Here is a 26,526-nt window from a genome sequence, read left to right as displayed (position 1 = left end):
ATGGCGCTGCTGCTCGCTCCCGTAAGGTAAACACCATACATGCATGAGTACTGATTGGAAACCTTGCAAAACATGCACGAGTTTCCACAAAAGCCCGGAGTGATTTCAAGAGACACTCCAAACCAGCACATGCACGGTGTGTAGGCGAGACCTCTGCCCGGCCTTTAATATATTTGAGGTGGGGGGCCTTGCAAGCCCCCTTCAAAACCCAGGGACCGCCACCTCCACTGGAATTTTTAATTAATGGGTAGGGGGTCTCGATGGCCCTAGGCACCGCCACCCCCCCCAGGGGCGGCTCCAGCAATGTCCCGGGATGCCCACCCCCAAACATTGCAGTTTGCAATGACCGGGCGGGAGCCATGCGCGGCAACACTGCTAACATTGTGACTGGGACCGTGGGGGAAGCCCCACCGCCCAGCAGTCCCCGGACCAGAAGGGGGGTCTCTCTCTCTCTCTCTCTCTCTCTCTCTCTCTCTCTCTCTCTCTCTCTCTCTCTCTCTCTCTCTCTCTCTCTCTCTCTCTCTCTCTCTCTCTCTCTCTCTCTCTCTCTCTCCCCCCCCCCCCCCCCCCCCACATAACTGGCCTCAGGAAGCCAGCATCTCGCCGGAGGCCCCGCCCCCTCCCTACACCACTAAGCAAACCCGCCTCCAGACGCGTTCTGAATTGGCGGATTAAGTCTCCTTCAAAAATAAGGGTCCTTGGGGGGCCAACTAGACCACCAAGAACCTCCAGTAAGCCACACACATTAAGATTGCTAAGAGATGGTCCGAGGCCAAGCCCCTTTTTACACCACTCTGCAAACACACCTCTTGGTGCACTGGTGATGGGGTGATGAGGTCCCCTTGTGTCCTGAGGACCTCAGGACTGAAGTGGACTTCATCCGCCAAGCAGCAGTGTGCCAGGCGGCGCGTTTGCAGAGTGGTGAAAAAAGGGGGCGTGGCCTCGGACCACTCTCAGCAATTCAGCTGTGTGGGGCTTACTGGAGGGATAGCTGGCCCCCAGGGACCCTCAGGAGACAAGGGGACTTCACCTCCCCTCCCCCTCCTTTCTCCACCACTCTGCAAACGTGCCTCCTGGCACAGTACTGGTTGGGGGATGAAGTCCACTTTACTACTGAGGGACTTTGGGGGCCAAGAAGCCTTCCTGGTAGCTCCCTTAAGTCTTATACAGCTGACTTCCTGAGCGCTGGTTGGAGGCCCAGCCCCTTATCTCCATCACTCTGCAAACAGAACTACTAGTTAAAGAAGCATTTGTAATGTAATAAATCTCACATTTGCAAGAGTTCGAGCTATTGGCGTTGTAAATCTAAAAGTTTTTAATGATATTTTTTGGGGGTTGTTGTACTTGTGTGTAGTTCAATTATGTGGTATGTTGTGCAGTGGAATTATGTGGATAAAAAGTATGTGGTATTTAGTGTATAGGAATTATGTAGAGTGGGATTATGTGTTATGAAGAGTAATTATGTGGAATAGTAGTCTGTGTTGTGGATTGGTAACCTCCGGTTTAATCTTCCTCGTTTCCCTAGAGTGGGATTATGTGTTATGGAGAGTAATTATGTGGTATAGTAGTCTGTGTTGTGGAATGATAACCTCAGGTTTAATCTTCCTCGTTTCCCTAGAAGCTAAATTATGAACTCTATGAGACAAAAAAAAGAAGGAATCACTGAGGAGCACTTCTGGACCTAGTCAGAGGTATGAGCAGGGTCAAAGGTATTATGCGACTGTTTGGCTCACCAACTTTTGCACAATTATACATTTTCCGTATTAGCCACATAATCCATCATCTGCTGCCTAATCTGCAGATTTGAACAAAAAAAAAGCCTTGTTTCTGGCTCAAACGTTACCAAAAATATGCAGCGTCGAGTGTTACAGCGTGGTGGAAGGCCCTTTGCCAACCTAGAATGGTCACCTGTTACTTATTGCTAAATGTGGGTGTTAAATTGGTACTAATGGTGTGCAACCCATTCTTTCTGCGTCTCTTTGCACTTTCTGCAATTCCGTTGCTTCTTTCTGCAGCTTTCCTTTTTCTTGCTCTTCTTTTGCTTCTTTCTGCTCATCTCTTCCACTTTCTGTACCCCCTTGCCTCTTTTTGTACCCCTCTTGCCTCTTTCCATATTTCTTGCCTCTTTCTGCACCTCTTGTGCTCCATTCCGCACTTCACTTGCCTCTTTCTGTACCCTTCTTGCCTCTTTCTGCACCTCTGTTCCAAATTTCTGCACCCCTCTTGCCTTTTTCTGCACCCTTCTTGCCTTTTTCTGCACCCTGCGAGAAAGTGCCATATTTCTTGCATGGTATGCCCCCACTTTTTGCTGAATTGCTGATGTGCTTTGACTGGTGTGCCCTGGGCTCCTGCCTATCAGGTGCCCAGGGCCTGTGTTCCTTCTCTAAAAATGTGTTGAAACTAAAACCCAGTTGGCATCTCTGGCCACATGTCAGTCCCTGGTAAATGGTACCCTAGGTGCCCAGGGCATTGTGACCAGAGAAGACCCCCTAAGGGCTGCAGCACGTAGTGTGCCACCCTTAGGGGGCTTGTACCCTGACACACACACTGCCTTTGCAGTCAGAGTCCTGGTGAAAAACTAAAAAGTCGACATGGCACATATCCCGGTGTGCCATGGCTGCAAACACACTGCCCTGGCATACATCAGCCCCCCCCCTCTAGCTGGGTGCACTCTGCCAGTGGTGCGGGTACAGGTGCATAAGCCCTGTGCCCCTACAGTACCCAGGGCCATTCCTGGGCACTGTAAGTGCAGTTATGCCATTAAGAATATATGGTGCTGGGAGGTTGTCATTACGAACTCCATAGCACCATGATGGCTACACTAAAGACTGAAGCTTGATATCAAACTTCTCAGCACATTAAACTCACACTGATGCCAGTGTTGGATTTAATGCCAAATGCACTACAAAGGGTATCTTAGAGGTGCCCCCTGAAACCTAACCAACTCCCAGTATCTGAGGTGCCCCCTGAAACCTAACCAACTCCCAGTATCTTAGAGGTGACCTCTGAAACCTAACCAACTCCCAGTGTCCTGAGTGAGTGGCTATAGAGGCTGCCACCACCAGACATTTGCTGCTTTTTTTTAGCTTCCCCAGGCCAATTGCTGTACTAAGCAACTGGCCCCCACTGGTTCTGAGCCCCACTTTGGCGGTTAGACAGGCAGGAAACCCTAGGTGAGGAAAGGGGGTGTGTCAGCCTGTGCCAACTCCACCCCTCAGGTGGGAGAGGCAAGGTGAAGCACAACTCCGGGCTACAGCCATCTTGAGGATCGGGAGCCCTGCCCAATCAGAGCTAGGCCCCTCCCACAGAAGAGGAGCAGAATAGGGGGTGTAGTCACCCCAGGACAGGACCCATTGGTCCCTGCCCTTGCCCTACCTGTAATGCCCCTAAATTTAGTATTTAGGGGCACCCTGAACCTTCCTTCCTCAGATCTCGATTTGAAACCAGAAGAAGAACAAGAAACAAGACCTGCTAACCAGAGGACGAGACCAACTGGCTTGGCCCCAGAACCTACAGGCCTGTTGATCCTTGAACCTGCTCCTGCTAAACCCTGGCGTCTCGTGGGGACTGCAACCTCAAAAACCCCGGAGGACCTGCCTGCCTTGATCATCTAAAAGACTGGGACTCCCATGAGCAGTGGTTCTGCTCAATCAGCAACACCCCTGGTGCCAGCCAGGAACCGCGAATCCAGCACACTCTGCACCCACCAAGCCCGGCCTGTGCCCAAGTGGACAAAGACCACAAGGACGTTCCCCCTGCGACTGTGACCTGGAATCCAGTGCCAAAAGACCCTCCTCGACGATCCTGATGACGCCTGCAGCCTCGCAACAAGGGACCCCCTCCAACCGCGACCAGCTGAGGGTAAGATTTCCTGATGTTCAAAGACACCCCTGCACCCGGCGCCACATGCCCCCCTGTGCCCAATTCCTGGGTGTCTACCTATCCTTCAAGATCCCAAATTACCTCTCGAAGTGGTGGTCGCACCTGAGCCTGCAGCCTTTGTTCAACTTCCAAGTCTCCCATTGAATAACATTGAGCGCCCGACGGCTCAAAAGCACCCTGCACCTGGGCGCCTGAGTGCCCCTGGAAGTGCAACCTCTGTCCTAATCTACTTCCCCATTTGCCCTGAACAAGTGACCAGGAGCCCAGCTCTCACAGCCGCGTGGCCAGCAGCCACCATCCAAAGGCCCCCTGCCGCCCATGGGCTAACATTGGGCCTAACTACCTCTGCACCCGGCTGCCCCAGTGCCGCTGAGGGTGTAACAACTCTCCCTACCTGACCTTGGAAAACTCCTGAGTCTATGGCCAGAACCTTAACTCTGCCAGTCGAGTACTTACCCAAAAGCCGATAACTCACTTTTCTTCCATAGGGTAACATTGATGGGTTTCACTTGGAAATTCTTCCAAGTGTGGAGTTTTGAAACTTTAAAATATTCATCTAAAATCAGCCAAACAACGAATTCCGATTTACTCACCTGTTATCAGGAGAGATCCCAGTGCTGTATCTTTCAGCCCAGCACTGAACCAGAACATTTAACAATAACACTACTTACCTGCTAAGTGAATTTCCTCCCAAGTGTCAACTTTTAAAACACAATAATATTCCTTACAAATCACTACTGTAACCAAAACAGCTTTTACTTAATTGTTTACAGGAGATGTCCCAGGACTGAATCTATGTTCCAGTCCTGTGGTCAGGAAAGTAATCTATAAAGTAACTAATTGAATTTAACTAGAAATTCCCATTGAGCTCAATGTAACATTGTGTTTGGAATTGTGTTGCCTATTTCAACAACTGTAGCTATTGTATTCAAAAGTCTATTGCCTATTTGTAAAGTATTTAACTGAAGTAACTCATTCTGAGAAAGCATATTTTGATACTTATTGTTGGTTCTAAAATAAAAGAGCTATATATTTTTATACAAACAATTGGCCTAGTGTGTGAGACCATTTGCTGACTGTGCACAACAAATGCTTTAAGTAAGGTTATATCTAACTTTAGCCTCTGCCATACCTCTCGGGACTGTGGACTCTGTGCACACTGTACCTTACTTTGGTCCAGTATATACAGATACACTTTCTTACACACCCTTCTTGCCTTTTTCTGCAGCATTCTTGCCTTTTTCTGCACCATTCTTGCCCTTTTCTGCACACTTTTCCCTCTTTCTGCACCCCCTTTGCCTGTTTTTGCAACTCTTACCACTGTCTGCAGATCTCGTCTCCTTCTGCACCTCACTTGCCTCTTTTTGCACCCGTTTTATTTTTCCGCATTAGTCTGGTATCTTCACCTGTTACAAATTTCTGCACCCCTCTTGTCTTTCTGCACCTCTCTTACCTGTTTCTGCACCTCTTTTGCCTCTTTCTACAACTTTCTTGCCTCTTTCTGCCTTTCTCTTGCCTCCTTCTGCATCGGTCTTAATTCTTTCTGCACCCCTTTTTGTCTTTTTTCGCACTCATCTTCCCTCTTTCTGTAGCTCTTGCCTCCTGCACCTCTGTTGCTTCTCTATTGCACTTCACTTGCCTCTTTCTGCACCCCTCTGTTCCTTCTTTCCGCACCTCTCTTGCTTCTTTCTGCACCCCTGTTGCTTCTTTCTGCACGTCTCTTGCTTCTTTCTGCACCTCTTGTAAATTTCTGCACCCCGCGTGCCGCTGTGTGCACCTCTTGCCTCTGTCTGCTCCTCTCTTGCAAATTTCTGCACCCCTCTTGCCTCTTTCTGCACTTCTTTTGCCTTTTTTATGCACTCTTCTTCCTCTTTCTGCACGTCTGTTGGTTCTTTCTCTACCTCTTTTGCGACTGTAGGCACCGCTGTTTCCTCTTTCTGCACTCCTCTCGCTTCTTTCTGCACTTCTCTCGCTTCTTTCTGCACGCTTCTTCCCTTTTCCTGCACTTCTCTTGGTTCGTTATGCACGTCTCTTGCTTCTTTCTGCATCCCTCTTGCCTCTTTCTGCACCCTATTTGCCTCTTTCTGCACCCTATTTGCCTCTTTCTGCACCCTATTTGCCTCTTTCTGCATCCCTCTTGCCTCTTTCTGTACCCTTCTTCTCTTTCTGCACATCTCTTGCCTCTCTCTGCATCTCTTTTGATTGTTTCTGCTTTTCCTTTGCATCTTTCTGTACCTCTCTTGCCTCCTTCTGCACCTCTGTTGTTTTACTGCACTGCTCCTGTAAATTTCTGCACCCCTCTTGCTTGTTTCCGCACCCCTCTTGCTTGTTTTCGCACCCCTCTTCTCTTTCTACACCCCTGTTCCCTCTTTCTGCACCTCTTCTGCCTGTTTCTAAACCTCTGCTGCCTCGTTCTGAACTTCTCTTGCCTCTTTCTTCACCTCTGTTGTTTCTTTCTGCACTTTTCTTGCTGCTTTCTGCACTTTTCTTGCTTCTTTCTGCATTTCTCGCTTCTTTATGCACCTCTCTTGCCTCTAATGCACACACAGGGCTACTTTTAAACTGACCTCGGACTCAGCAGTGCACACTTGTAAGTGCTGAAAAGGGCTGCTGGCCTCTAAACTGCCATGCCCTATTATATGCTAGGGACTTAGAGGTAGGTTTAATCCCCCTGCCTTAGGGCATTACACGAGAGGTGATGCCAATCACAGGGGTACCCCACCACATAGTGTCCCCTAGTGTATGTAGGTGTTTTCACTATATTTTAAGTGTCTTTCAGCAAAGCACTGGCTCAGGACCTGGTTAGGCAGAGCACAGGGTCAGTCAGTCATTTTCCACCAGTACCAGTCAGCAAAAAGTTAGGGGGTGCCCAGGGCACTGGATAACTTTGCAACAAGGCCTCTTTCTGTACCTCTGTTGGTTCTTTCTGCATATCTCTGCCTTCTTTCTGCACCTTTCTTCCTCTTTCTGGACTTCTGTTGCCTCTTTTTGCATTTTTCTTGCTTCTTTCTGCGCCTTTCTTCCTCTTGCTGCACATGTCCTAGGCATAGTTAGAAATTGGCATTTAAAAACCTTAGAAATTCAGCCAATCCATTCACTCTGCTCTGCAGTTCCAACTTTGGGTCGACACATCCGAAAGGGACAGCAGGAGAAAAGGCTCCCTCAATAAATCGGAATTCTTTATTTTTTTTTAATTTCTTTAATTGTGAGTTCCAGATGGCCATAATTTACAAAAGTGATAAACCTTTCAAGCTCGCTATGCACCTTTTTTTAAATTGCTTATATCTAACAAATACTACTGAACGGATTTGCACCAAACCCACAAAAGCACTCTTTCTGAGTGAAGTTCTGAACTCTTGCCAAGTTTGGTATTAATCTGTTCAATGGTTTGGGCTGTGGGCACAAGCAAAATTTCCTAAGGGATCGCTAAAATGAGAGAAAAGACCTCCCTTCCAAAGCCCCTCTCCCCTTTAACCGTTTTTTCTAGTGAAAAGTGTGGCTTAACAATAACTACAGTGTTTTGAGGTAAGTATGAGTATGTGTTCCTTTTGTATAGGTGTATATATTTGAGGTACTTTGCAATTTTGAAGCTCATAGGGTCCAGAGCTTTGAGTATGTTTCCCTCGTCCCTATAAAAATTGTGAGAACAGATATAGGCCTGAAATCCTTGGACCTATTGTTTTTGTTGAAAATAACCAGGACTACAGTGGCTACTGCCAAATTTATGTATACACTATTAAATTGATATGTTTTGTTTTTGGCGTGTTTTAGCAAATTTCTTATGAACTCGTGCCTGTATGGAGAGAAAGCTATTCTCATTCCTATGAGTAAAAATAGGCAAGTCATGGAATCAATTTCTGTTTTGCAGATGCTGTCAAGTCAATGGTTTTAAGCTTTATCCATGGATACACCAGTTCAGCAACAATCGCAGGTCTGCAGATCAAATAAGGCCAGTATATTTTCCTGATGTAAATCCACATAGCCTTCCTTCAAATGCTAATTTCTCAATGACAGCTGGAGATTTTCAAGAGATTTACTCCGAATGTAGTAAGTAGCCTAACGTTTGAGCTGCTGTATAAATGCGCAAATCACATTATTCAGGTGACACTTATTATATTAAAATCATCACCAGCTTTCTGTTCTTTCAGACAAGTTAAGCAGATGCTCTCACTGTTTCTTCAGCATTGGATTGTTTGCAGCTTTGCATGCTTTGTCAAAACTTCTTCGGCTGAAAACACCTTGTACATTTAAATTTAAATTTGTTTTTATTGATTTCTAGAATAGCAGGCAGTACCATACAAAGGAAATGTATCGGGCATGAAAGGCAATCAAGACAAATAAGCACATATTCACCATGGATCAGATAGCTGGCTAGTTGTAGTTGACATAACAAAGGTATAGTGCCTGAGCTGCAATTGTCACATGCAATGAGGTAACGATATTGTAGAAACAAAGACCAAAACCAAAACTCCTCCCCCACCCCACCCAGTGTGCTGAACATGCGAAACAATCACGGATGTCTTCGTGTGATAAATATCGCAATCATCCGGAGGATCACAAGGGGTCATATGTGGTCTCCGGGAGTCGTAGCAAGCGAAGGTACTTGGGGCATGTGACCTCGTTGAATTCTTTGGACAGGAGGGAAAGCAATGGGAGCCATACCTTCTGGTTGGCAGCTGTGGAGTGCGTGAGCGTGGCGTGGATACTTTCCATTCCTAAGGTGAACCAGATTTTATGCAGCCATCCCGTGTGAGTGGGCTTAGCGTTTGAGCCCCAGAGGGACAGAACGTGTTGTGTTCCGGCTTGCATGGCGATCCCCATCTGGCGACCTCTGAAAGACTTTTAAGGGAAAGGTGATTGCATTAGGTAGGCCCAAGATGGTATAAGCTAGGAATCTAGGGACTTCAGTATCAAAGGTAGTGTCAATGTCATCCAGGACCACCTTCCAATAGTCCTGGATTTCACTACACCCCCAGAGAAGGTGGGTCAAGGTACCCCTTTCCCCGCAGCCTCTCCAGCATAACGCGCTAAGTGTTGGGTTGCCTTTGTTGAGCCGGGCTGGGGTGAGATGCCAGTATATGGTTAATTTCACTGCTGCCTCTTTACCTGCGGTGTTGCGAGTGGTGTGAGAGGCTCTATAATACACGGAACTCCATTCTTTGGGTGACAGGGCCCTCCCCATTTCCTTTTTCCATCGCTTCTGACCTGCTGTCTTTCCAGAGGGAGCAGGGGTGTGTGAGCATCTTGTAGAGGTCTGAGATGAGATGTTTGTCCGAATCCTTTGTCACCAGCCATTTCTCAAAAGTTGTCATCGGTCTACCGACTAGGGGGGCAATGTCTGGATGCGTGAGCCAGTGTCTAAGTTGGAAGTACTGGGATAAGTGGGGAGAGACAACGTCATAGCCCTGGATTATGTCTACTAGTGTGAGAAAGCCCCGTAAGTCGAAGAGGTGACCGGTGGAGAGGCAGCTGACACCGCGCCACTTTGGGAATGCATGAGGAGCATTGCCTGGTGGGAACTCCAAGATGGGGGTAAGCAGTGAGGGGAAAGTAGTCCGCCCCCTCCTGACCACGACCGCGTTCCAGACGTGAATGACAGTACGAGTAATAGGGGAGCGTAGGAGATAGCGTGGCCGATGCTGCCGGGGAAGGAACGGAATTTTCTAGAGGGATGTTCGGGCCATTGCCCTGTCCTGAAACGACAATCGCTTCTCGGATTCTGGTCTGAACCATTCCACCAAGTAACGGAGCTGTGTGGCTTGGAAGTATTGTAAAAGGTTGGGGATACCAAGGCCCCTCTCGTCCGCGCTTCTGTACGCTAGCAGTTTATGTAGGAGTGCCCGCTTGCCTTCCCAGATAAAATGATGGAAGGCGGCTTGTAGAGTCGCAATGGTGCCCGCTGGAGGGAACACCAGAACGGTCTGGAAGATGTACAGAATTTTGGGCAGCGCGGACATGTTTACCGCCGCAACCCGGCCTAATAGGGAGAGGGATTGCTTGGACCAGCGTGCGAGATCGGACCGAATTTTGGAGGACAGTGCCGCGTAGTTGAGTCAACGTAGACTCCGTGGATGGAGTAAGAGTGACACCCAAGTATGGGAGTTGTGCGGTCAACGCTAATCCTCCCCCATAGGCAGGTGGGCTCGCCTGTGATTGGGCATTTTTGCCCAGAGGCAGGATGAGGGACTTCCCCCTATTGATTTTGAAGCCAGAGACCGCTCCGAATAATTCTAAATCTGCCAGGACGGAGCGGTCTGGACGGTCCAGAGCAGCTATGATGTCGGCGTAGAGGCCAATCACATGAGGTTCTCGTCCAAAGGTCATGCCTTGAATGGCAGTGTTGTCGCGGATCTTTTGTGCAAGGGGCTCTATGTACAGGGCAAACGGGAGAGGCGAGAGGGGGCACCCCTGCCTCGTGCCACGCTGGATCTCTAAAGGATCCGAGCGGAGACCACCTAGGCGAACTAGAGCATGAGGGCCGTGGTATCAGCTCTCAATCCAGGCCTGAAAGCGGTCCCCTATCCGATAGCGCCGTAAGACTTGTTGGAGGTAGGTCCAGTCAACCCGGTCGAACGCTTTCTCAGCGCCGACAGCCAACAGTGTAGAGTCCGAGTTTTGGAAGTGTGCCTTCTCAATTAAATGAAGTATCCGTTTAGTGTTATCGCTGCATTGGCGATTCGGAACAAAGCCCGATTGGTCGGGTTCCAAGATTCTGGGCAGACATGGACCAAGACGCGCCGCTAGGACCCCTGTAAAGAGTTTCAGGTCCAGGTTAAGCAAAGATATAGGTCGGAACTCGGAGCAACTTGTGGGTTTCTTACCTGGTTTAGGCAGAACTACTATCTCGGCTGCAAGCATATCTGGGGGGATGGAGATCGGGCCCTCAAAGGAATTGAAGAGCCGGGTGAGAACAGGAGCCAGGAGCTGGCTGAAGGTTTTGTAAAATCCAGCTGAGAAGCAGTCAGGCCTGGGGATTTGAGAGGGCGAAGGCGCGAGATAGCAGCGAGTACCTCATCCAGGCGGATGGGGGCATCCAGGTCAGCGGCGTTGGCCTGAGATGGCTCCGTGATCTTTGTCGATTCCAGGTAGGTATCGACATCCTCCGACGACAGTCTGCTTTATATAGGGTGGCATAGAATGTCCGGAACGCTTCCGCAACCTGGGTCTTTCCAGTGACATCAAGGCCGGAGTCCTCTGTGATGCTGGTAATCTTGGAGCGTTGGGTTTTCGCCTTCAGGGCGCTAGCAAGTAAACGCCCGTTTTGTTCCCCCAACGTAATAGGAGTGACTGAAGCGTAGAGAGGCGAATTCCGCCCGATCTGTATCTAGGCTGGCTAGTTGGGCTCTGGCGGTCTTCCGTTGTCTCCAGACCTGCGGGGCACCAGTGCGGATGTGGACCCTCTCTAATTCAGAGACCCGAGCGGTGAGGTCGTCCCTTTTTGCTTTGCGGACTTTAGCCTCTGCCGCTGCAATTGCGATAAGTTCGCCGCGGGCAACTGCTTTCAAGGCCCCCCAGAGGGCAGACACCGAAGTCTTGGGGGTGTCATTTATAGCCATATACTCAGCGAGGCACGTGTGGAGTTGCTTGGTGACTTGAGGCCGTTGTAAGAGGGTTTCCCGCAGTCGCCACGTTCCGGGGGGGGGCGGGTGGATTTGTGGACCCGAAGTATCAATTCCACCGTGTCGTGATCAGACAATGCCGCCGGAACGATGTTCACGTCTCTGAGAGTGGTAAGCAGTTCAGAGGAACCCAAGTAGTGGTCTAACCTGGCATATGTGCGGTGTACGTGGGAGTAAAATGTGAAGTGTGATATGTTAGGATGTGTAGCCCTCCAAAGATCCACTAGGCCCCTCTCGTGTAACCAGTATTTACCGGTGGCTGTAATGGCGCCGGTGTCCCCATACTGATGTCCCGACCTGTCTATATTTGTGTCCATCACTAGATTGAGGTCTCCCCCAATGAGCAAGAGAGAGTTAGGGGACTGAAGTGACTCGGAAATGGCGCCTTTAAAAAGGCTTCCTGTCCCGAGTTCGGGGCGTATAGGGAGACAAAGAGACAATCGTAAAGCGTTGGCCCCCCCAGTGAAAAAGTGTACGCTAACAACCTGCCTTTGATCTCCCCCATCCTGTCACTCACGCTGCCTCGGAAACTTTTGGATACCAAAATGGCCACCCCGCCTTTTTTGTTGGGAGAGAGGAAAAAAACTGCTGGGGAAAGGCGCGTGAGCGCATCCTATGCCAATCCTTGGGTAGAAGATGAGTTTCCTGTAATAAACATATGTCGGCCCCGGAGTTCTCCAGGTACGAAATCGCAGCCCTCCTTTTAATAGGGTTATTCAAGCCCTTCATGTTAAGGGTTAATACTTTCAAATTAGATTCCATCATAGGAGATCAAACGTTTCATGGACTGTGTACATGTGATCCCATTGTTGGAGCCGAGGTCGACTCGACGAGCACTCCATATTCGCAAAACCCCCTGGCACACTGGGTCCCACCCCCAACCCCCCATCTCAACCTCGACCCCTCCCCTCCCCTCCCGTCCCCCATCCCCCAAAGCCCCAACTCCCCAACCGGTTTCTCCAGGTCAAGACCCGAATCCTCAGACCTGAATATGCAACTCCCCCATCCCCCCCCCCCCCTGCCCATTCCCCAACCCCAAACCCCAAACCAGAAAAAGGTATAGTCCCAGTCCTGTCAGTCCACACAGGGCTGTGGTAAAGTTACTTACAAGGGTCATGTCCAATGGCAGCCCTCGCGGCCCCCCGCCCGGCTCCCCCCCTAGCCCATGAGCATGGTACATGCTATGATCAATCTCCCCATCAAGCGTAAAAATCATTTAGAGGGTGATGTCTCTCTGGCTACTTCTGCCACTGCCGTCGCTCTCTCCTGTGTTATGATGTGGGCCTCGGGTTTCAAGCTTTGCGACGGGCATCGTCTACGGCCCACTGTTTGCCAGCCTCCTCTGGTTGGCCCTTGCGACGCTCTCATTGATGGTGTCTTCTTCCAAATCAAGTCCCAGAAGAACGCAAGTGTCTTTGAGGGAGCGCATTTGGTGAAGGGTCCCATTCAATTTAAATATCAACCTGAACGGGTGGCCCCATGAATATGGAATTTCTTGCTGTCGCAGAAAGTCTGTCGCGACTTTGAAAGCTTTTCGTTTCTGTAGCGTGATGGCCGAGAGGTCCTGTATAAGGCAACAGGGTGGCCCTGGAATTGAAGAGGTTGTGTTCGTCTGGCCTCCCGAAGGATCCTCTCTTTTAACGGGGAATCAGGGAGAAAGGCTAAGATGTCCGGCGGTTGGGCGGAAGCACGTCTAGCAAGCCCAACTCTGTGTGCCCGGTCGATGCGGACGACAAAGTCCACCCAGGATACTTCGGAAAAGGTCTTGCAGGTAGCTAGTGACATCCATTCCTTCTGCTTTCTGAGGGACCCCCCGGACACGTATGTTGTTGCGACGGGCGGTTTTCAAGGTCTTCTGCGTGGGCTTGGAGGTCCAGTTGTTGGTCTGTGAGTCTCAGGACCTCCTGTTGGAGCTGTTCGATTTCGCTGCTTCTTGTCTGGTCGGCCTCCTCGATGGCGACTACTCGTTCTCCAAGACCCTCCACGTCTCGCCTGAGCTCTCGGACCTCTCCCGCCACCTCCTGCTTCAAGGACTTGAAATCGTCTCTGAGGGAGTTGAACAGTGTCTCCAGAAAGGACCTGGTGATGGGCACCTGGTCCCCGGATGGTTCCGGCTGCGTTTTAGCGGTCTCAGGAGAGGGTGGTTCCTTGCCGGGCTTGTGTTGGGATTTTGCCAACATCTCTGGGAGTGTCTGGGTCAGTTTTTTCCCTCTAAGGCCCGCCATGTTGTGTCGGAACGGTTCCTCCCGGCAGACCTCAGGGAGCGAATGTAAGTGCAGAGGCCCGGCAGTCCAGAGGGTAAATGCGATGTGTGCTGTGTGGAGGATGGCGCCTTCACAACTGCGGCGGGGGTCCCTGATGGAGAACAAGGTGGCTGGTTGCCGCGTCGATGATGGTCCACACTCCGCCTCTCCCTGCTTGGTCAGTCTTTTGTGGGGCTCCCGGGACTCGGGGCTCAGTAATGCTGCAGTGGCCCCCGCAGCGCCAAGGGGCAGCAAGTCAAATGGTGGCTTCGTCAGGGAGCCCCGGCGTCTCACCGCCACTCCCCGGTGACTACCAGCGGGCGGGCAGGGGCGGCCAAGCAAGGTCGTGTATCGGGACAAGCCCCTTCTAACACGCGTTAGCACCAGTCCCCAGGCGATCCCCGGGTAGCTATTTACGCGGACGGCAAGATGTGGACTCGGCCCAAAGTCCAACAGCGCCAAAGGGAAGCGCGTTGTTTCACCACCTCCTCTCCGATGCAGCGTGGTCCTCGGGCCTAGCCGGTCCCAGCACCGGGAGCTCGAGCATGCCCCCCGAACCTCCTCCGTAGGGCCCACCTCCGTTCTCCTCACCTCCGCTCACCGGTCTGGTGTAGCTTGTCTGACTCCGGTGTGCCCAGGTCGTTCTCCGTCCCCTCCGGGTGCGCAAACGTTGCAGGCCTCAAGCCAGGGTCTCCCGCCTCAGGACACCCAGCCAGTCTGCCCCATGGGCCACACGATGCTCAGGTCGTGCTGTGGGTGTTGCCTCTTCACCTCGGGGGTATTCTGGCAGGCCGTGGCACGGGCTGCAGTTTCACTGCTCTGCTAGGCCCAAGACTGGGGCCTCAATTTTCACGGCGCCCGGTCGGCCTCAGCTCCACCGCCGGCCGGACCGCGACGACTGTGAACAGTGCTCCGAGTGGGTCCCAGACCTGGGGCCGGAGGCAGTGGGCCGCTCCTGTAGGCTCCGCAGGCAGCTCGCCAGCCCCTCCGATGATCGGGGGCCAGGGTAGGGAGTGTGCGAGCCGGTCACCGCACCGGGGCGGCCGCCATTTCAGGAGCCTCTGCTGAGAAGTCACTCCCGTTCCGAGCCCCCGCGGAGGTCGTGCAGGGTCCGCGACAGCTTTCCGGGGGCAGCGGTCGGTCCCAAATCTCGGTGTCAGCTTTGCAGGATGGTCTGGGGAGGAAGCGCCACTATTGGGGGCTGTAGGAGGGATTGGGGCAGGGAGCCGCGGAGACCTGTGTCTGATCAGGTCGCCATCTTGGACACGCCCGCACCTTGTACATTTAAAGCTTTAATGTCAATTTAGTAGCCCTTCCTGTTGACCTTTTTTTTTTTTTCTTTTTCATTAACCCCATTTTTCAGTTATTGGAGCTCTTTTCAAGCAGTCTGTCACTTTGCATCCATCTGTAGTTCCACCCTATGGGCATCTCTGAATTAAATTCTTAATTACAAACCAGCGTAGAATTGGGTTTGCCAAGAGGTCCAGCTGTTTGACACAGTTAAATATTTTTATTCAACTGCACCTCAGTTTAATAGTCAGCTCATCTTTGTTTTGCAAAAGTAATACAGTTTAAAGTAAACCTTTGCAAGCATTTTAAACTTTAGGCCTGTCTAAGATTAAACTTACCTTTCATAAGTCGCACACAAGAAGCATGTCCTGCAATATGATTGTGCATAATGTGTTCTTAATTTTTTCTTTTCAATTGATGTATTGTAAATTACATCACACAATATCTGTTTGGAGGCATATGAGCTGCAGATTCTACACTTTGCATCACCACCGGGTGTTGGGCTCGAATGATTGCATGTTGTCGTCTTGGAAGAAGTCTTTGTAGTCACGAGATCGGCGACTCCTCCCTGGGACAATAGTGCACATGGGGATCGGCTCCATCCTTAGATTGTTTTTATCCGCCACTGGGTTCGGATGCAACTTTTCCACTCTGGGTTCGAAATCTACTTTCCACGTACTTCAACGCGCAAAACTTTCTAAAAACAACTTCAACATCAATATCCATAGACTCAACTTCATAAGTTTGATTCCGGTCGTCGACGCGGGCCGTTGGGTCTACTCACATGTGAGGCCTACAACTCATGGAAAGGACGCCATTTAAAAAATGCCCATGTGTGGAGCAAAATTTCCACGCAGCGACCACGAGGTGTGTAACCTGTGTTTATCACCTGCACAGCTTGTGAGTCCTTTCGATCCAAGAAGACCATTCGATATCAGCTCCGGAACCGGTGGATATGTTTGACGAAGGTCCATGTGTCCCCGAGGAAGATTCCGATGATCTCCAAATCGTATCTCAGGCAGATGACTCCGATGACTCATACCATCAGGTCAACGTGTGAGTACGACTGCCCCTGCCCCTACCCCAACTCCTAAACCAAAGGCCAAGGTCAAAACTCGACCTTCGGGGCCCAGTCGAGACATTGCTTCGAAAGCCCCACCATCGAGCGCGGCTATGAAGAAAATACTAAAGCCTTCCGGTAGCTCCATACCGAGCAAACCGCACGTGCCGATACTACCAGCTCCCTCTGCACCAAAACCAAAAGAAGTCCCGGTTCCGAAAAACACTCAGAAACCGTCGACTCCTAAAGACAAGACGGCACCGAAACCAATGAAGCCTGTTTCCGACGCTTCCAAGCCGACAAATAGCTTCCAGCCCAAAATCTTCAGTGCTGAAACCTACAAAGCCTACTTCTGATGCCTCCAAGCCCTCGAACTTGGCCTTGACTCCGAAAACAATAACTTCGCTGCCGAAAAACTACGCCAAAGGACTACACAACAACTCCTAAGGCTAAAGACAAGCAGAAACCCGGCCCGGAGCCCAAGAAATCGGCGCCGAAAGCGATTTCTCAAGAAGAGCTGATCCTTTGCAAAAAAGGATATACATAGATCCAAAAACAGGACTATGCCACACAGAAAGAGGAAGATTGATACAGCACCTTCAACTCCAGTGCCTGTCAAGAAGAAGGACTCTGCCACATCATCTATGCACCCTTCTTCTCCAGTACCTCCTTATTAAGTATGCCCTAGAAGTGTTTAAAGATCCTGTATGAGCCAGGATCATAAACCCAAGAATAGAAAAAAAGTATAGGTCCGCTCCTGGGGATCCTGCTTACATTAAAGGACAGCTACCCTTAGATTCCCTAGTCATTTCAAACGCTAGAAAAAGAGCAAATTCACAGACATCAGGTGAGGCACCACCTCTTGATAAGGAATCAAAAATAATAGATGCTTCAGGCAAAAGGATAGCTGCACAAGCCAGCAATACATGGCGTATAGCTAACACACAAGCCCTCCTCGCAAAATACTTCAGGCCTCATTATGACCAGTTAGAAACCCTTTTACAACATCTACCTGACCAATATAAGGCACAGGCAAATGACCTTATACAAGAGGGTAAGCTTATTTCAAATGCCTTAATCAAGTGCCCTCTTGATGTAGCAGACTCTGCATCTAGAGCAATAAACACTAGTGTCCTCCTTAGAAGGCATGCGTATTTCAGGGTTTAAGCAAGAGGTGCAAACAACCATCTTAAAACAACCATTCAACCAACAACAGTTGTTTGGTCCAGAGGTAGACGTAGCACTTGAGAAAATGAAAAAAGACACTGATACTGCAAAATCTATGGGAGCTCTGCAGTCCACTCAACCAAGAGGCTCCTTTCGTCGCTCCTTTTACAGAGGAGGCTCCAAACAAACTGGAGCAGACTTAAGGCCTCTCAATCTGTATATACACTCAGATCATTTTCACATGATCACTTTACAGCAAGTTCTTCCATTGTTGCAACAAGGCGATTTCCTCACTACACTAGACCTCAAAGAGGCCTACTTTCACATTCCCATACATCCTTCTCACAGGAAGTATCTCAGGTTTGTGCTAGAAGGACAACACTATCAATTCAAAGTCCTTCCATTTGGGGTCACAACCGCACCACGAGTTTTCACAAAGTGCCTAGCAGTAGTAGCAGCACATCTCAGAAGACAACATATCCAAGTCTTCCCATACTTAGAGGATTGGCTCATAAAAGCCAAGTCATTCAACCAGTGTGTTCAACACACATCTCAAACGATTCAGACACTGCACAACTTGGGGTTTACAATAAATGTAAATGTAAATGTACATGTATTTATATAGCGCAAATCGCCCACATCACAGGCATCTATGCGCTTGCTTAGGGAACCCGTCCTGGTATTCCCCTGTGAGATACCCCGGCAGGGTATCCACAAGGTGAAAGCCAGGCATCCCGCCGCGACGGGCCGTTGTGGAGATTAAGCAAGCTATTGCCCAGAGTCGCAGAGTGTGAACCCATGAGTCGAGTAGGCACCGGAGCGAGAATTATCGAGTCCGTGGAATTATTGAGCCCAACCCCCGTCGGGGCGGGGAATTGAACCCTGGTCCAGGGCCGATCTCAGCTTCCGGGTCTGCCGCCTCTAACCCCTGAGCCACACTTCTCCACACCAAGTCACATCTACAGCCCTCTAATGTACGTCAATACCTAGGGGCTACCATAAACACAAATACAGCTCTAGCTTATCCCAGTCCTGCCAGGATACAGAGCTTTCAAGCCTTAGTTACAAGGTTTCAAAACCAACACTCTCTCCCAGCTAGAGTGTTCATGCAATTAATAGGCATGATGGCATCTTGCATTTTTATTGTACCATATGCAAGACTGCAAATGCGCCCATTGCAGGAATGTCCAGCACATCAGTGGAATCAGGCTCAAGGACAACTGACAGACCTGGCGTTGGTGGGCAGCCGCACACATCGCTCTCTGCAGTGGTGGAACACCAAAAACTTGTCCAAAGGGCGGCCGTTCCTCGAGCCTGTTCCACAGATAGTACTGACAACGGACGCATCCCTGACAGGATGGGGAGCACATCTGCTCCACCACACAACTCAGGGAAGATGGACCGCTCAACAAAAGGTGCTTCACATCAATCACCTAGAGTTGCTGGCTATATTCCTAGCACTAAAGTCTTTCCAAGTACATATACGGAACAAAGCTGTCTTAATCCGGACGGACAACATGACAGCCATGTACTACTTACAAAAACAAGGAGGCACACATTCCCTGCAGCTTTCCCAGCTCGCACAAAACATTTGGAGATGGGCCATTCCACAAAACATATATCTGCTTGCAGAACACCTTCCAGAAGTTCACAATCAAATAGCCGATCTTTTACGTCGACAGACACAACAGATTCACGAATGGGAACTACATCTGCAAGTTCTTCAACCATTCTTTCACAAATTGGGTCATCCAGACATAGACTTGTTTGCCTCACACGAAAACGCAAAATGCACAACCTTCGCCGCCAGGTTTCCACACTTGCTGTCCAAGGGCAATGCGATATGGATGAACTGGTCAGGCAGATTTGTGTACGCTTTTCCGCCAATACCACTAATAGTAAGCAAGCTCAGACAACAGTCTCTCAAACTAATCCTGGTAGCTCGCACATGGGCACGCCAACCATGGTTCACCATACTGCTGGAACTCTCTCTAGTTCCACACCAAAAACTGTCTCTGACACCATCCATGCTAACGCAGAACCATGGAGACATCCGGCATCCAGATCCAGGTCAACTGAATCTGGCGATCTGGCTCCTGAAGTCTTAGAGTTTGGTTACCTTAACCTGCCACCACACTGTATGAATATCATTAAAGAAGCCAGAAGACCCACTACTAGAGCTTGCTGTGCTGCTAAATGGAAAAAAATTGCCATTTACTGCACTAATAATCAAATTGATCCTTTAGATACTTCCAGCCAAAATATTACCTGTTACCTTCTCCATTTACAGAGATGTAACCTGGCATATTCATCTATATGTTTACATCTTGCAGCCATTGCGGCATGTCTACAAAACAGATAACATATGTCGTTGTTTAGAGTACCAGCAATAAAAGCTTTTATGGAAGGATTAAAAAGAATTATTCCTCCTAGGTTACCACCCTCTCCAGTGTGGAACCTAAACATTGTTCTTACCAGGCTCATGGGGCCCTCTTTTGAACCTTTATATAAATGTGAACTGCAATTTCTCACATGGAAAACAGCTTTCCTCATTGCTATTACCTCTCTTAGGAGAGTTAATTAGTGAGATTCAACCTTTCACTATACAAGAACCATTTTTACAATTACACCGTAACAAAGTGGTTCTTGGGACTACTCTTAAATTCCTTCCTAAAGTAATTACTCCTTTTCATCTACACCAATCTGTAGATTTACCAGTGTTTTTTCAAAACCCAGACTCTGTAGCAGAGAGAGCTCTACACACACTAGATGTCAAAAGAGCTCTTCTCTATTACATCGATAGGACCAAATCCTTTTGCAAAATGAAGCAACTTTTTGTAGCTTTCTCTCCACCACATAAAGGCAACCCCATTTCTAAATCAGTAATTGCAAGGTAGATTGTTAAATGTATAAAAATGTGCTTTCATAAGGCAAAATGCACATTAACAGTTCCTCCTAGAGCGCACCCCACACGCAAACTAGGAGCCTCCGTGGCTTTCTTAGGGAACATTCCCCTAGAAGACATCGGCAAGGCAGCAACATGGTCTACAACACACACCTTCACAAAACACTATTGTGTTGATGTGCAAGATAAGCAGCAAGCTGCAGTAGGCCAAGCTGTCCTTAAAACTCTTTCAAACTACTGCAACGGATACAGGTGACCACAGCTAGGTTGGATACTGCTGCACAATCGATGCAAAGTGTAGAATCTGCAGCTCATATGCCTCGAAGGAAAAATGCTACTTGCCAGTATGCATCTATGTTCTTGGCATGTAGAGCTACAGATTTCTACAGGTCCTCCTGCCTCCCCGGGACCTGTATCTGTTCCAGTTTTTATCTTAATTCGATATACACGCGTGGACATCCTTTTTTTTATTTCTACTAACTCCATTTCCCATCATGGCGAAAAATAATCGAAGGATGGAGCCGATGCCCATGCGCACTATTGTCCTAGGGAGGAGTCTCCTATCTCATGACTTCTTCCAAGACCGACAACCACATGCAATTATCCGAGCCCAATACCAGGTGGCGATCTAATGCAAAGTGTAGAAATCTGCAGCTCTACATGCCAAGAACAGATGCATACTGGTAAGTAGCATTTTCCTTCTTTATAGAAAACATCAAAGTATCAGTAATTTTAGGCATACATGTGTAAATATGAACTAGGACAAAAGTAAAAATGTACTTAAGCCATTTCTCTATGAAGTTAAAATTTCCTTGGCCCTATACATTATACTTGACTGCCTTATTTAGTGGTGGATCAGATTTCTGTGATTGTTGAAGTAGAGTGGCTGTACTTTGCCGACTGCTTTGTGTAGGAGATCACATCTAACTATGGCTGACCTATTAACCAGTTCCCCCACTTCGGAAACTATTGGCCCTGAAAGCCTGCTGGAATTAGCCCACTTTGTTGTCTTTGTATGAAGGAAGCTCATGAGCAGAAATTCAAATGTGATCCTGAATATACATCCAGACTTTTTAAAATAAGTTTCTGCATCACTGCTAATATGAAAGATGGCCAGCTTTCTCTACTGCCTTTCAAACTGCTTGCTATATGGTATTTATTTCCATCCCTCTTAGTTCCTCTGTACTATTATTGATCGAATTGTTGTACTAGGCTGTCCTATTAATAGAAATGTATTCCATTGTTTTATATTACCTTTACTGTTACAGAAAAACAACCAAATGCAGATTGGTATAGGCCTTGATTCCAAAGCACCTGTCCAGCTCAAACTTCCTAACTTACCTTTCGTGATCAACCATTTGTGTCTTGATCTTTTCCAGTGTAGGCACCTGTCTGCTTCATATCTCCTTCTGCTCATCAAAAAAATAAATTATGTGCAGGTTACTTTACATGCACTACAATACTAAAAAACACAAATGAGGCCAAACCGGACTTGCCAGGGGAAGCTCTTATTGCGCAACCACATATAACTCTGTGATAAACTTTCAATCTCCTCAAATGCCCTGCCGTATTAGCCACAAACAGGCACTTGTTTAAGCTGAGAGAAGAAACTAGGTTAACAGAGCTTGTCTTTCTTCTCTTGACAGATCACTGCAGTTTTTGCTGTTAGATTTATAATGAGAGTGTAAGACATTTTAGACAAACTTCTAGAACTACTTCCTCCAGATGCGAGAGAGGAATTCCTGTTCTAGCTGTTGGGAGGGAATTGAAGCTGCCCTACATTCAACATTGGCATTGTGGACACTACAGCATAAGCCATTGGCTGTTCTTTGCACATGCTTACATACTCATTCACTGCAAAATGCAAATTTATACCTATCCATGCTTTCCAGAATACAAGACCAGGGAAAGCGAGCATTCCGGACACCAGCCAGAGCTGTTACCCCTTGTTGAGTGGAGAAGAAATAAAACATGTCCTCTCAAGATCCCCAGTACATTAAAGGGAATGTGCTGGCAAACTCCGTCATAGTGGCAATGGCCAGGAAGAGAAATAATGCACCCAAATCAACCCGCCCACCACTAAAGAAAGCGAGCACAAGAATGGATCTGGTTGTTTGGGAAGCAGTGATGCAATGGAGAACTGCAAATTCCAGTGCACTGTTCAACCAGTATGGCTGTCAACAGTGCGAGGAGATGGAAAGGCTCATGCAGAACCTTCCGGGGGAATTAAAAAAGACGGCAAAGAATGTGATCCAGGAGAGCCCACGTCCGCGCTTGACGTGGCAGGCACTACCAGCAGGCAGATGGTCATGAGCCAACACTTGGGCAAGACACTGGGGAACCCCTTTTGGGGACTGCTCTAGACGGGGCACTCCAACAAATAAAGACAATGAGTCAGCCAAAGCCATGGAGGCTTTGTGATTCCCAGAGTCATTCCGGAGAGGCAAAATCTCCAACATGAGACTAACAGAAGGCAGGGTTTTCATCAGCCCCATTGCAACAACAGCAAGAATTTAGCCAGCAAGCTATACACCATCCCGCCCAAAAACAGAGCAAACACCCATCAAGGCAGCCCTTTTGCATGAAACCTAGTGGGAGAGTACCGCAGGCCCACCACATAACACCAGTGGTGGGGTAAATTGGAGGATTACTCAAGGAGTGCAGGTCAATCACCTCAGACAATTGAATCTTAAACCTAATTAGATACAGTTACTGCTTAGAACTCACCACTCTACCGCCACACCCTTAAAGGATAGAAATCTCATACAGTTGTAAAAATAAATCAAGGAACTTATCAGGAAACAAGCCATAGTTTCTTCCCCCAAGGGAGTCGGGCAATGGCATCTACTCAGTGTTCTTCAATTACTAAAACAAGGCTGAACACTGAGAACTTAAACCAGTTCATGCAATTTTAACACTTACAATTACAAAGGCAGTGACTGCTTACCTTTAGAAGACTGGGTAGACACGTCAATCCATATCTGGATGATTGGCTGGTACAGGCAACTTGGAACAAAGATGCCACGAAGACATGCAAACAGTCCTGCTACAATGCCTTGGACTCCCCATCAACCACGAGAAAATTGTCAGCACACTCGGAGCAGGTTAATTTGTTCCTGGACTCGAGAACAGCATGTGCATGCCCAGTCCCCAAGAGGGCAACAGCAATAACAGATCAAGCTTGCCTCTACCAGAAGGGGCACTCTCTGACTGGGAAGGCTGTCATGAATTTAAAGGGCATGTTGGCATCCAGCATCCTCCCCTCTTACCGCAGGTGAGATTGTATATGCAACCCATAGAGCAATGTCTCTTCATCAAATGGTCAAAATCCATCGGGAGCTGGGAAGTTCTATTGGTTGTCACATCAAAGGTTCGAAAGGGAATAAAATGGTGGAACTTAATGAATGTTGGGTTTAGGGACGCCTTTTATATTACGAACCCCCATGGTGACCAAAACAGCGGGCACATCCCACAAGGGCTGGGGAGTCCACATGGACAATCGGAAGGTCAGAGGACCCTGGGGTCCAGCTGATTCCCCCCTCCCTAAAGCACATAGTACCTGGAACTCAAGACTGTCTTCCCAGCATATGAGTGGACAGACAGTGCTTATCCGGACAGACTACACAAGTCGATGTTGTACCTCAACATGCAGGGAAGAACAAGATCATTCCTTTGTTCAGGTACTGGGGCACACCAAACTTGGCCCTGTTTGCAAGTCCAGAAAACACCAAATGCCAAGTCTTTGCGTCTAGGTTTCCACACCACAAGTGCAAGGGGAATACCCTTTTGATAAACTGGTCAGTGGGATTTGCATGCACCTTTGCACCAATTCCCCTGATCCCAAAGGTACACCAATTTCCCTGATCCCAAAGGTACCGGACAAGGCCAGACAGTCAAGTACGTCACACATACTCGTCGCCTCCCAATGGGCCAGACATACATGGTGTTTGGAAATGCTAAAGAGCTATCCAGAGGGCAAATCATAGCAATCGAAGCAACACAGCTCTTATTAACAATCCAAAACGGAAGTGTGTGCCACCCAGAACTAGCCACACTCCACCTAGTAGCTTGGCTCATGAATACCTGCAATTTAGACATCTACAACTGAAGGACAGTGGAGATTGCGAACCAGGTTTGAAAGCCAAACACTAGGAAGTGCTATACAGACAAGTGAGATGGATACATTCACTGGTGCAAGGACCTCAAAAAGTTAGAAACAAAGAACGAGCATGGTATGATGCTAAAATACTTCACCCAGCTACTGGACAGCGGTCTAGCCTAAACCTCACTAAAAGGGCACTTGGATGCCATAGTCTCACACATCAAAGGAATGACCAGGAACAGTGTCTTCACACTACCAGTGGTGAAAAGATTGCTGGAAGGATCAAGGAGGGTGGCTCCACCAAGAGTGGAACCAAATCTAATGTGGAACTTGAACACAGTTCTCACCATTTGAGTACATGCACAAGACGGAGTAAAAGTTCTTAAACCTAAAAACAGCATTTCGAATAGCGATCACGTCTCTTTGCTCAGCATCCAGGAGCCATACCTCCAAATCCACAAGGAAAAGTTTTTAGGTACAAACCCTCAATGTCTACCCAAGGTAGTATAGCACTTCCATGTCAATCAACTACCAGTTTTTTTTCCAGGATTCATAGTTGCAGGTCAAAAGTGCACTTATACCCTGTATGTGTGAAGGGCACTTGTGTACTACCTACAAAAGACAAAAGAAATTAGAAAAGGGAATCAACCAAAGGTATGCTGGTAGCGAAAGGAACAATTTGGCGATGGATTTTTTTTTTATATTTCTTTATTAGGTGTTCCTCCATATCAACAGATTACATACAAGTATCAGCATTAGTCTCCGTCACCTCAGCCGAGATGGAACACTGTTTTATATCAGCACAGATCAAGATATAGACCACCACATTCCTTCCCATTTTATAAACATTCCCAAAAACATAACTGCAACTAACCACCCCCCACCCCTACTCCCTCCCCCCCTAACCCCTACTCCACCCCTAACCCCTACTCCACCCCTACCCTCCCCCCTGCCAGGTCTGGGTACCTTGAGATCTGTATTTCGTATGATCTATACTGGGTCCCTTTGCGTCTACCCACTGTGTCCCGGGGCCGTCCCTCCTGTGGAAGGCGCCAGCTCCTCATTTGCTTGTGTGATTGTGTGGTGTGCTCAGTTATCTCTTGCATCATTGTTCCCCATGCCTGGAGCACTTCCGGTAGTTTATGATCTCTCCTGGTGTTACGCATATGCACTTATTCAGCCAGTGCCCACTCCCTCAAATCTGTTCTCCACTTCGCCACTATTGGTCCCTGTTGAGTTGGATCGCGATACGCCGTTTGACTATAACTAGTCCCAGGACCAGGAACCTCCTACTTGTTTTGCGCTTATGGTCTTGTGGATTCTAGCCCAATATGCAAACGTGTGGGTCCAAATCAATGACCCATGCCGATATCCTGGTCAAGTCTTCTATGACCACCTGCCAGTATTCCTTGATTGTTGGGCACAGCCACGCCATGTGCGGAAAATCTGCCAGAACACTACGACATCTGGGGAAGTGTGGGATCCCTGGATGCATTAATGGCATGAAGCCACTTGGGCGAGAGATAAGTCATACGTATCATGTTATATTGGATTTGTTTAAAGCGGTTGCTTAGCGATACCTTCCGGACCCCTTCATGTATCTTTTCCCCAGTCAAGAGGCGTAATCTCCTTCGAACACACCTGCTGCCAAGTATCTTCTATTTTGAGGAGGCCATTTCTTATCTTCTCGAAGTGCCCTATAGAGGTGAGTCACAAACTTCTGACCCCCGCAATGGTGAGCATCGTGACTAGGGTGTGCGTGTGCTCCGGGGCTTCTGGCAACGGGGGCCACAGGTATCGCGCCGTTGCTGCTATCTTCGCATACTGCAGAAACTGCCCCAAGCCCAGTTAGAAATTACTCACCGCCGGTAGGTGATGAATTTATTATCCCGATAAAGGTCAGAGAGCATCAGACCGCCCCCATCTTTCCACTTGTCTGTGGACATCACCTGGTCTATGTGGGCAAAGGATGGCATAAGCCAGAAGTCCACTTCTGGCAAACAGTCGACCCCCAATCAGGCGTCGCATCACCCAACTCCACAAAGCCGCCCCAAGTCTCACCAGCGGAGGGATCTGCTCCCGCTCCCCCCTGCCCCCCCCCTCTCCTCCCCCACCTGCCCGCCATAGCAGGGCTCCTAGCTGTCAATCCCCATATGTACCCTCTAATAGTGACCTCTCCCAGGAGCGGTCCATGTTCAGCCATGCTATGACATGCTGCAATTGGGCTACAAAGTAGTAAAGTTCCAAATCTGGGACCT

General features: G+C 48.7%; 1 protein-coding gene across 1 annotated transcript in view; it reads left to right on the top strand.

Moving 5' to 3' along the window:
- CARNMT1 (carnosine N-methyltransferase 1) overlaps positions 1 to 26,526 on the top strand; it is a 197,872-nt gene that overhangs the window by 98,469 nt on the left and 72,877 nt on the right. The window contains exon 5 of the mRNA XM_086961282.1: positions 7,751 to 7,929. Within this exon, the coding sequence (XP_086817408.1) occupies positions 7,751 to 7,929 (179 nt within the window). The remainder of the gene's footprint in view (positions 1 to 7,750; positions 7,930 to 26,526) is intronic.

Source organism: Lissotriton vulgaris, chromosome 3_1 (genome assembly GCF_964263255.1).
Source record: "Lissotriton vulgaris chromosome 3_1, aLisVul1.2, whole genome shotgun sequence".
Lineage (NCBI taxonomy): Eukaryota > Metazoa > Chordata > Amphibia > Caudata > Salamandridae > Lissotriton > Lissotriton vulgaris.
This window is presented reverse-complemented; position numbering and strand designations above follow the sequence as displayed.